Source organism: Zea mays, chromosome 1, assembly GCF_902167145.1.
Source record: "Zea mays cultivar B73 chromosome 1, Zm-B73-REFERENCE-NAM-5.0, whole genome shotgun sequence".
NCBI classification, from domain to species: domain Eukaryota; kingdom Viridiplantae; phylum Streptophyta; class Magnoliopsida; order Poales; family Poaceae; genus Zea; species Zea mays.
The window spans coordinates 31,199,942-31,211,235 of record NC_050096.1 but is presented as its reverse complement, the minus strand read 5'-3'; the positions used below and the strand labels follow the sequence as shown (position 1 = coordinate 31,211,235).

The following is an 11,294-nucleotide window of genomic DNA, read 5'->3' as shown; positions in this document are numbered from 1 at the left end:
TCCATTTCCTTGGACTGTGCCTCAATTATTAGAGAAGACAGGGGCCTCGGCAAAAATGTTTCCCAAGACTCAGAACTAAACTGCGGTGGACTGCGGGTTTGAATTTCTAAATCTGCAGGGGTTCTTTTGAAAGAAAGCCAGGTCGAAGGGGTATCATCGAAATCTTGTCGTCCGATCCAGTTTCAACGCCCAGGATTTTAAAAAGGCAGCGATCAATCCGCACCGTCCATCACTGATCAGATGGCCACCACGCGCCTAGCTGAAGTAGTGCACCCAGTTTTGATCTGAATCGTCCGCAGGTCGATCTACGGCCCCAAACCTATCACTAAGCTCCTGTCGTCCCGTCCTAATCCAGGCCCTCAGTTCAAATCCGACGACGCAGACGCTGTCTTCTTCCCCCGACGGCCACAGGCAGCGGCACGCTAGCGCCCGTGGCGGTGCTCCGCCGGCGCATCCTGAATCGGCGCCCCGAGCACGGACCGAAATCCTAATTGTGCAGAAATAAAATTCAGGGCATAGCAAAACAGAGGAGAGCATCACCCACCAGCGATGATGACGACGTGGAGACTGGCCACGGCGAGGAGCGGCACGGCGATGGATCCTGAGCCACGGCGACGAATTCCCCCGGCTCCGAGTTGTCGCACCCCCTTAGGTTGCCCCAGGAACCTCCACCGAGCGCCAGAGAAGCTCCCGAGCACAAACCGGAGCCCCGATGGCGGTGTAGGCGTGAATTTCGTGTTGCGGCGCTCAATCCCGTCGTTGGAGGCGGCCTTAGCAGGTGGTGGCTGGTGTGCGCTGAGAGGAGAGAGAGAGTCGTAGGGCCACAAATTTTATAGTCTAGGGCGAGTCCGTGCGGGTCGGCGAACTAACCCCGATTAACGCGGAGGAGCTCACGACGCACAGGTCGATTTCGGTTCCGAGCTCCGCGGAGCTCACATCGCACGTTAGTTGAGGGTGAGACAGCCCTACACGAGCGGGTCCACAGCCAGCAACGGCGCACGACGCAGGGAAGACGACCGGGTCGTATCGACATGCGCAGGCCATGGATTTCGACGAGTGGTTTCAATGGTCCCGCGCGAGCGCGCGCTAGACGTTCGTTGTTGGGCCGCGCAGAGGGAAATGGGTAGTGGGCCGAATAGGATAGCCGATGGCCCATACGAGGTTTTGTCCTTTTCTTTTATTTATTCATTTTTTCCTATTTCCTTTCCTCCCTTTCCAATTCAAATTTAATCCTAGTTTAAATTTAAACTTGTGACAAACTTATCCTCAATTTATATTGTGAGATTAGAAGTACTAATTTTAGAAATACAACTATGCATATTTTATTTATATTTTGATATCCTTTCTCTTCTTCTCCTTTTTCCTCATATCCTCTCCATTATTATTTTATTTTTATTTGTAGTATTATGGTTTTAAATGCACAAACAAAGATCCAATATGATGCAAAGGTTTATTTGTGTCGTATTGAAGTTTTACTCATTTTTAAACATGACCGGTCGCATGTGATGATAAATGGAGATGCACATATATTCAAAGGAGACAATACCTCCTTTTATTCTCCCTTACAATTTGAGTATTACAATATCCTAAATTTTACAAAATATACTTATTTTTAAATTATTGGATATTTTTATAGGACACGTTGTTAAAGATGCTCTCATGACTAATGTTAATTACTATTGTTGTTACCTATTATTCTGAACTAACAAATCAATAAGTTCTTCGTTATAACCGGGTCTATCACGAGCCGTACCTGCAGCAACGACGATGGTATCAATCGGACACCGCGTGAACTAATTCTAGCCCAGCTACGCAGAACAAATGAGTGACATCTCATAGCCGCGCGAACTAATATTTGGCAAAAAGGTCAAACCAAACAACACCTAAACAAGGTGTGGGCTAAACCTATACAACCTATTGAAAGTCGCATAAGGAGGGGTGGATAGGCGAAAACTGAAATTTACAAACTTTAAGCACAACTAAAAACCGGGGTTAGCGTTAGAAATAAAACCGAATCCGAAAGAAAGGGTGAAAACAAATCAACCAAGAAATAAAGCGAGTGACACGGTGATTCGTTTTACCGAGGTTCGGTTCTTGCAAACCTAGTCCCCGTTGAGGTGGTCACAAAGACCAGGTCTCTTTCAACCATTTCCCTCTTTCAAACGGTCACCTAGACCGAGTGAGCTTTCTCCTTAATCAAACAGGTCACTTAGACCCCTCACAAGGACCACCACAACTTGGTGTCTCTTGCTTTGATTACAAGTGTTTGAAGAACAAGAATGAGGAAGAAGAAAGCGATCCAAGAACAAGAGCTCGAAGAACACGAGCAAAAACTCTCTCTCTAGTCACTATTTGCTTGGAGTGGATTTGGGACTTGGAGAGGCTTTGATTCTATTGAATTGTGTTTTGTATTGATTGCACTAGCTCTTATAGTGAATGTGAAGTCTGAAAAACTTGGATGCTTGGAATGGTGGTGGTTGGGGGTATTTATAGCCGCAACCACCAAACCAGTCGTCGGGGAGTCTGTCTGTCGATGGGCGCACCGGGCAGTCCGGTGCGCCAGCCACGTCACCCAACCGTTAGGGTTCTAATGGTTTCGACCGTTGGAGCTCTGTCAGCTTGGGGCACCGGACAGTCCAGTGCCGCATCAGACAGACACTGTTCACTGTCCGGTGCACCTTCTGGCGCTGCTCTGACTCTGCGCGAACTGTTCGTGCACTGTAGCGCTTTTGCAGGTGTCCGTTGGAGTCGACCGTTGCGCTGGAGCCGTTGCTCTGCTGGCAGACCGGACAGTCCGGTGACCCACCGGACAGTCCGGTGAATTATAGCGGAGCGGCTGTCCAGAAACCCGAAGGTAAAGTGTTCAGCCTGTACGGTCTCTGGTGCACCGGACACTATCCGGTGGCACACCGGACAGTCCGGTGCGCCAGACCAGTGTTCTCTTCGGTTTCTTTTGCTCTTTTCTTTTGAACCCTAACTTAAATCTTTTTATTGGTTTGTGTTGAACCTTTGGCACCTGTAGAATATGTAGTCTAGAGCAAACTAGTTAGTCTAATTATTTGTATTGGTCATTTCAACCACCAAAATCATTTAGAAAAACATTTGACCATATTTCCCTTTCACCTATATAATCTTACATGAACACCAAAGTGTCACATGTCCTTCTCAATCTCAGATTTAATTAGTACTCCCTCTATTATAAATTAAATTTCGTTTTACCTTTTTATTAGATTCATACAATAATTAATATATATTATATATATAAGTTTATAATCATCTATATGAATATGAATATAGAAATTTAGAGCTAAACCGACTAATATTTTGAAATAGAGTGAATACTCTTGAACAATTCTTTTTTCTAGAAAAACTTTGTGCGTGCTTCAAAAAAGACCGAGACAATTCTCTCTCAAGAAAACGTTGCTTCATTACATATTACCAACTCAAAACAATTATGTAGGAAAAAAATCATGAATTTACATGTTGGATGAGCATCGATGAACAAACTACAAAGAGAACAGAACCAGCAGCTTCAGTTCACCACCCTGCAGTTTCTCCTGACCTCCCGGAGCCCCCCGGTCATTGGCGCGATGTTCCCCATCTTGACCATGGCCGTGGCGAAGCTTTGGAAGAACTCGACCTGGCTGTTGGCAAACCGCCCGACGATCGGCGCGGTGGACACCGCGCCCTCCTCCGGCGCGGAGAGCATGGCCTGGTCGGACCTGAGCAGGCCGCGGTTGCTGAGGATGTTGGCGTAGTAGCGGTTGTCGAACGTGTCCGGCGTGGCCGGGTCCAGGTTGTTCAGGCACGTGTTGTCGCTCACCGCCGCCGGACAGCTCTCCCGGAGCGCGGCGAGGTAGGACCTATCCAGCGTCGGGTCCGACCGTTCCGTGTCGCTGAAGTTGTAGAGCCTGTCCTGGAAGAACCTGCACTGGGCGCGGCCGATCGTGTGTGCCCCTGCATACGCAACGAGGCGCATCATTCTAAGTTCAGCACGCGCGCGCGCCGCCACAAGAAGATCGGCTAGCTGTTGGCGTGTCGTTTCCATGTGTGCTGGCTGAAGTGGAATACCTTGGAGGGCCACAAAATCGGTGTCGTCGAGGCCGAGGTCGGCGAACTTCTGCTTCAGATCGTTCAGCGGTTCCGTCGGGTTTGGAAGGTTCTGGGCACCGTCGAAGTTGGCCGCCATGCCGTCCGTCCGGCCCAGCATCACCCTCCAGTACGGACCTCCTGCCTGTTCAAACCATATCCGGTCAGAAAAGACGGTATTAGCAGCAATCCCTAACCGCAGTGTCGCAGTTGCTCTCCATCGACGGCAGCTTCATGTGCGTTGTCGCACACCGTCTGTACACGCATGTCGTGTCAGGGGACTGACCAGCTCAACGGAGACCTCGGCTGCCAGGGCGAGGACGTCGGCGCAGGAAACGACGCCTGGGCAGGCGTTCTCTAGGGCGGCCTTGATGTCGTCCACCACGGGGAACCCTCGCGCAGAGCCCTTGTTGGGGTTGGCTTCCTTCTCGCTGCGCATCGTCGGGGTCTCGTCGAGCAGCAGCGACGCGTCACAGCCCTGCATGAGCACGACACGGTCAATCGAGCGACGTTCAGAGCCAGATCCATTAGCACACGGCGACCAGACCAACTGAGGAATAAGTTAGCGTAGCCCCATGCATGGGCACATACATTGACGAAGCAGTCGTGGAAGTGGAGACGAAGGAGGCTGGCGAGGATGCGCGGATCGGAGGCGCGCGCCTCCTGGATCACGCGCCGCACCGTGTCGTAGACGTGCGGGCACGAGTCGTCGTAGTACGCCGGGCTGAGCTGCTGCGCCTCGGCGCCGCCGAGCGCCGCGAGCGCGAACGCCGCGCACAGGGCTACGGCCACTGCTGCCATCGCCGTCGGGAACGCCATTTGCGCAGAGATTGTCTTCCAAACCTCTGTCGATTGCGCAGCGAGGTTTATTGCTGGCTCTGCCTAGCTAGCTAGTAGTGGTGACCTGACCTCTGTCTCTGTGTGTCGTGGGTGGATCGGGGCATGGCGATGGTTCTACTTTATAGTAACGCAGTGCAAGCAAGCGAGGTTTTGACATGTTCCCGGCACGGACATTGATGCAGCCGTGCGCGGGGACTCACTCCGGGCAACGCGTGCTGGTTATTCATCAGAAAGGGTCTCTGTTTTGCAGAGGCGACGAGGAAACGGTCCTGTTCATCCTGCAGTGTGCGGTGGATTGTCGTTATAGACGATTAAATTGCACCCATTGCACAACTAATCGCATAAGATATTTCAAAAGTACGTATGAATATGCGTTGGCGATGTTGATACTTCCGTGCCCTTTTCACTCGCTTCAATGATCCGCGAAGACTTCAGGTGGAGGAGTAGGTTAATGCTAAAACCAAGACTTCGTCTCTGTTTAAGCTTCAAGAATTACCAGATGGCGCGCTCCAAGTGTCGTTAAGGATTTGGTTTCCCCCGCACAGTCGTGCTGCTGACGCTAGCGAGTTCTATGCATCCAACCGTATAAAATTATAGTAAAAAACTGTAGGAAATCATGGTCTTATTATCAGTACTTTTTATTACCGCGAGAGAGTGAAAATCAAATTTTCATTTGAGAGAGAGAGAGGATCAATAGAAATCTAAAATACAAATCAATGGCTGTCCCTGTCCACCATATCCAATGGGCCGAAGAGCACAAAGCAAAACGCACTGCCCGATTTTGAACGGCCCATATCACTCAACGAAACCCTAAAACCGCTGCCGCAACCACGTATAAAAACACCGCACGCCACGCCGCCGCCGTCCTATTCCTCGGAGAGGGAGAAGCCGCCGCCGCAGCAATCACAGCAGCCCGGAGAAAGCCCAGGTCCGACAAGATGCAGATCTTCGTGAAGACGCTGACAGGGAAGACCATCACCCTCGAGGTCGAGAGCAGCGACACCATCGACAATGTCAAGGCCAAGATCCAGGACAAGGAAGGTACGCGAGCGCGCCAGCCCATCTTTTGGTAGCAATAGTATTACTAGCATGTAGCGCAGGCGCTAAGAGGCTGTGTTTGTTCCATTCCATAGGGATCCCGCCGGACCAGCAGCGGCTGATCTTTGCCGGGAAGCAGCTGGAGGATGGCCGCACCCTTGCGGACTATAACATCCAAAAGGAGTCTACGCTTCACCTCGTGCTTAGGCTCCGCGGTGGCATCATTGAGCCCTCGCTGCAGGCGCTCGCTCGCAAGTACAACCAGGACAAGATGATCTGCCGCAAGTAAGTCACCACCTACGCCTTCACCTTTTTAACACTTCTGTCACCCCGAATGGAAAGTTTGCTAATATTATGGAACAATTGGATCTATACCATTAAAAGATCCAAACTTTAGATATATACCATGGACCCCACATGTCATTGACTCATGTGGACCCACATGTAAGTGAGATAGTAATGGTATGGATCCAAAGTGGTGATCTTTTAATGATATGGATCCAAATTTCCCTAATATTATTGTTCGAAAACGTCATCTCGAATTATAGCGACGAGGATTATTTGTGGTAACTTTGCATCGAATGTGGAATTGATAACCACACGTGCATTTACTTCTGCAGGAACTAATGTAGGAAAGATATTTTTTTCGAACTGAGAGGATTCCACATTTGAATTACGAAATTAACGTCAGAGACCAGCTAGCTATCCTTACCACCACAAGACGCCTGAATCCTAAGAATCACAAGAGAGAGTAGTAACGTAACAGAAGGTCTAAGAGTGTGTTTGGTTTGACTTTTGGCTTTGGCTTTTGCCCCCCTAAAAGCCAAAAGCTAACCAAAGGGCTGGATCCAGAAAGCAGCTTTTTCTAAAAGCCGGCTTTCTCGTAGTGCAAATCTGAAAGCACCCCTGGACCTGCTTTTAGTGGCTTTTCGGATGGAACTGTGAAAACATATATCGAAGAATTTTTAACGACTTTTAGTGGTTTCCACCAAACGGTTTTTAGCTTTTTAACAGCTCACAACCTACAGCAGCTTTTTTCACAGCTCACAGCCCACAACAACTTTTTTCACAGCCACAGCCCAACCAAACAGACCCTAAACCATCATAAGTCTTTCCAAAAACAGTACAACTGCTAGAACTTGCAAGACAACCACCAGATCGCAAAACAACTGAGGGCTTTTAAATGTGCATGTATCCACTTCGATCCATGTGGGTTGGATTGGTTTGGTGTGGGTTTTAAACTAACCACTACAACCCATGTGGATTGAGGTGAATATGTGTACCAAAACAAGGCCTAAAAGAACATCAATCAGCATCAGCCCAGAACTTTGTCAGTTCTTCTGATTATATCCATCCTTGTCCTGCGGCAACTGTTGTTCGCTTCTTGCTAAGGAGCCTCACCACAATATTTAGCATTTTATTGACGCCTTCAACCAGAGCCATCTTGTCACAACAAGTCGGGGTAGGCTAGAGTTGAAACCCAACAGATACCGAAACCCAACAGAAACCATCTGTCAAGGTTCAGCCACATGGATAACTGTTTTCCATATATTCTTATTCAAGACTAAGTGCAGCTAACTTGCCACACTTTGACTAACTTTTTTTGCCTAATGTTAGTTATTCAGGGCCTGTTTGGTTCGTGGCTAACTACGCCACACTTTGCCTAATGTTAGTCGTTTAAATTGAAGAACTAACCTTAGGCAGAAAAGTTAGGCAAAGTGTGGCAAGTTAGGCAGGGACCCAAACATGCCCTCAATTCGAACGACTAACCTTAGTCAAAGTGTGGCACAGTTAGACACGAACTAAACAGACCCTAAATCTTTGGGTATATTCCACCCTTTCCTTTTATCCTTCCCATGCATCACTCATTACACATTAGTGCCTTGGGATCTTTTCCCATGAACGCGCATGCATATAAAAAAGGAACATATTAGGTGCTCATAGAACTTTGGTGCATATATTAAATCAAGATCAAGACCATCCATTTTAGATCCAACGTCCTCTCACAACCTCCCTTTGTTCACAGATCAGGGTAGAAGTGGTGTAGAGTGTTTTTGCAAAAATATACAGTGTAGCGAGAGGACTGTTGGGGAGGGTGTTGGATCCAGAATGAATTGTCGCAATTTAATATCTGTACCATGTGCACCAAAGGTGTCGCAGGTACACTTTTTATGTTCCCTGTAAAAAATAGTAGCAGGGTCACATATTTGTCTTCAAAGCTTAGTTTGTCATTTGTTTTTCATATTGTCCAGCAAATAGCAGCAATCCCTACAGCATGGAACCTTTTTTCCAGATGGGAGCCATTTTTGAACCCATAACCAACATTGTTCAAAATATCTAGGTACATTTGTAGCACCATTGTACTTTGCATTAATTGCCCAGCTACACTATACTGGAACAAAAGATGAGAAACAGATTCGTTACAAATGCAAAAGTAGCAGGTAGGATCACCAAGCCACTTCTAATCATATTAGCATTGTCAAAGTTGCATTATTCAGTGTTAGCTAGAGAAAGATTTTTCTTCTAGCTGGAATTTTCCTTTCAATATTTTCTTATGAAATGGACTAGTTTCATTTGAATTCAGACCATCGTAAACAGATTTGACACTGAAGTGTCCCTAACAGCCAAACCTCCATGCTATCTCATCGTCACCCTCATTGGCACATTTGCAACATCTGCTAGGATTTTTCATCCCAATCTCCATTCATGCACCAGCCATCTTGTGAATCTTAATCATCTGAGGTTAGATTTCATATTATATACACTTTGCGGGTGTTTGTTTGGGATTATAATCTGCCCAGATTATATAATCCAACAAAATTTGAATTAAGTGTTGGTTCAAAATTTGTTGTGTTATATAATCTGGGCATATTATAATCCCAAACAAACACACCCTTATACAGTTATATCTTGTTTACACGCTTTAAGCAGTTCAAGATGTAACTGATAAAGAGGTTTGTCATAAAGAAAGATATCGTTCCAGAAGAGAGCTTTTGTCCATTTTAATGGAAAGTTTCCTCCTTTGCAAGTTTATATCTTTGACCTCCAGTAGATCTGAGTCATCTGGCCAAATGGGCGAGTCAGTTTGCCTATGTTTCACAGTGCAAACCGGCCCATCCTTGATGTCTTGGATACCAAGATCCCCTTTTTCAAGCTCTTACAGATTTTGGTCCATCTGATCAGACAATACTTATTTTTTTTTATTAACACCACCTTGCCAAAAGAAAGTTCTAATTTTATCAACGGCATTCACAATTGTTTTTGGTAACTAATGCTAGTAGGAAGTGGATAATTTTGCAAACAGAATTTAACTTCAGCATTAGTAGAAGCTTTGATATATAATTCTGCGATTGCACTAGCTGAGGTATATTGTAGTTTTCCATTTTTAGGTTTCCACCGTTTACGCCTTGTTAACATGAGACCGCCAGAGATCCTTCAAGCAAACATGCAGAAACTCCACTTGTTTTTTTCTCTCAAAGAAACACGATTTGTTTCTAGTATATTCAAGCATTTTCTCACCGGCCCAGCATTGTGTTTTATGGGTACATTTTATTATTTGGGGGCCTGTTAGGTGTATTAGTACATTTTATTACTTGGGCCTGTTTTGGTTATTGTTCTTTATGTGGAAGTGTTCTTTTTTCTGAGGAAAATGATGACACGAGTGATAATCAGTTAGACGCCTGAAGTGAACTTATGAGCTGAGTCTTCAGGCCTAATCATGTCCGATTTGCCAATTTACTTGCCATTTTCCATGTTAGGGCTAGTTTGGTAACTCCATTTTTCAAGGGAGGGAAAATGATGTAATTTCCCTTTGAGAAAGCCATAGAATCCCTGCTACACCCATACACAGACTGTAGGCTATGTGAGAACGATTGGGGCCAGGTCTTAGACTTGTGCTTTGTTGTGGGATAGACGACGAAAATTTTTTAATCCTAAATTAAAATTTGCTCAGTTGAATTTAGACATACTGAGCGCCACTCATACCACAGAACCCACTCATATAGAGGCCCTCTCGCTCCATGTTATGGTATCAGGAAGCTCTTTTAGGTCATTGTCCTCATGTTCTACCCTTTCTCTACAGATGCTATGCACGACTGCACCCTAGGGCTGTCAACTGCCGCAAGAAGAAGTGTGGTCACAGCAACCAGGTTAGTGTTATTGCATTGGAAAGTATCGCGCCTGTATGTATGTAGGCTAGCATCTTTGTTTGTCCTGCCATTTGTAAAGCATTGAAGCCCAACAAAGTTAACGAGCTGTCTCTTGCTTTTCTCCTTGCAGCTGAGGGCCAAGAAGAAGATCAAGAACTGAGGTGCTGCTCCTAGTCAGTTTCATGGACAATGTTGGGCTGTATTGCTGTGTGGTTGTTGAACCGTGTTTGTTTACCCAACATTTGGGCCTTCTGTTATGTTTTACCTTGTTGTCGATGACACAATACTATATGACAATAGCAACTCTGTTATTGTAGTTTTGGTCACTGTTCACCTGATATGTGCCATATTTCGGTAAGTATCGTTAGTGGGCAACCGGAACTGTGTCCTTTCTACTTATTCCATTTTAAATTATTGAACTTTTATTTAGCAATTTCTTGAGGTGTAATTTTGCTGACTTCAATAAAATTTTAAAAAATCAATTACATCATTAAATTAGTTTAATAACTTTTGTAATAAAATTGTCTCGGTTATGCGTATATTTAAAAATTCAATATTTAATTTTCTATAAGTTTGATTAAAGTTAGAGAAGTTCAATTTATTTAGGATAAACTCTTACCAATCTGGAAGGGAAGTGTATGTATTCATGCATCTACCAACTCATCTTCAGCACCATTTCATTCGACTCCCCCGTTGAAATGTTTGCTCCCAACAGGCTCTCACCTTTTCCAGCTCCACTCCGATACCTCACGAGTTCTACTGGAAGAAGGGAACATGTTATGTACAAAACAATACACTAGAATATGTACAAAACAACACACAAGAATATCCATCTTGCTTGCACGGTTTATACTAATAGATTGGTTTTCTTAAAAGAAACGGCAGCGGACCTCGCCTCGGTGAGGCCTCTGGACTGGCTTAAAAGCGTGTATAGCCATGTAAAAAAAAATTCTATTTTGCACTAGACAATATAGATAACAATATTTAAAAAGTGAAATTTAAATAAGATGTGTGATACTAGGATGGGAGAGAAGCCAGCTATGATTGGCTCGGAATCGAGCAAGAGAATTAGCTCAGCTTGTCTCATTTGCAACATTAAACTGACTCGTTTAACTCGCAGGCCATAATAAAAAAGCAATATACACATATATACAATAAGACTTGTCCATTAGCTCTGGG

The 11,294-nt window shown here is 45.5% G+C and overlaps 2 protein-coding genes across 3 annotated transcripts; one reads left to right on the top strand and one right to left on the bottom strand.

Moving 5' to 3' along the window:
- Nucleotides 1-3,322: 3,322 nt before the first annotated feature.
- LOC103633271 (peroxidase A2) lies at nucleotides 3,323-5,204 on the bottom strand. 2 transcript variants are annotated; one of them, XM_008654973.4, is made up of 4 exons: nucleotides 4,681-5,204; nucleotides 4,376-4,567; nucleotides 4,072-4,234; nucleotides 3,323-3,957 (listed from the first exon to the last, which is right to left on the bottom strand). In XM_008654973.4, the coding sequence occupies exons 1-4, from the start codon at nucleotides 4,906-4,908 to the stop codon at nucleotides 3,533-3,535; spliced, it is 1,008 nt and encodes a 335-aa protein (XP_008653195.1). In that variant the 5' UTR covers nucleotides 4,909-5,204; the 3' UTR covers nucleotides 3,323-3,532. The 2 variants fall into 2 exon arrangements, with proteins under 2 accessions (XP_008653195.1, XP_020402698.1); XM_020547109.2 differs by having other exon boundaries at nucleotides 3,371-4,234; nucleotides 4,681-5,127.
- A 438-nt stretch (nucleotides 5,205-5,642) lies between these two features.
- LOC103633261 (ubiquitin-60S ribosomal protein L40-1) lies at nucleotides 5,643-10,544 on the top strand. Its single transcript, XM_008654966.3, has 4 exons — nucleotides 5,643-5,970; nucleotides 6,063-6,252; nucleotides 10,049-10,115; nucleotides 10,246-10,544. The coding sequence occupies exons 1-4, from the start codon at nucleotides 5,868-5,870 to the stop codon at nucleotides 10,273-10,275; spliced, it is 390 nt and encodes a 129-aa protein (XP_008653188.1). The 5' UTR covers nucleotides 5,643-5,867; the 3' UTR covers nucleotides 10,276-10,544.
- The last annotated feature ends 750 nt before the right edge of the window (nucleotides 10,545-11,294 follow it).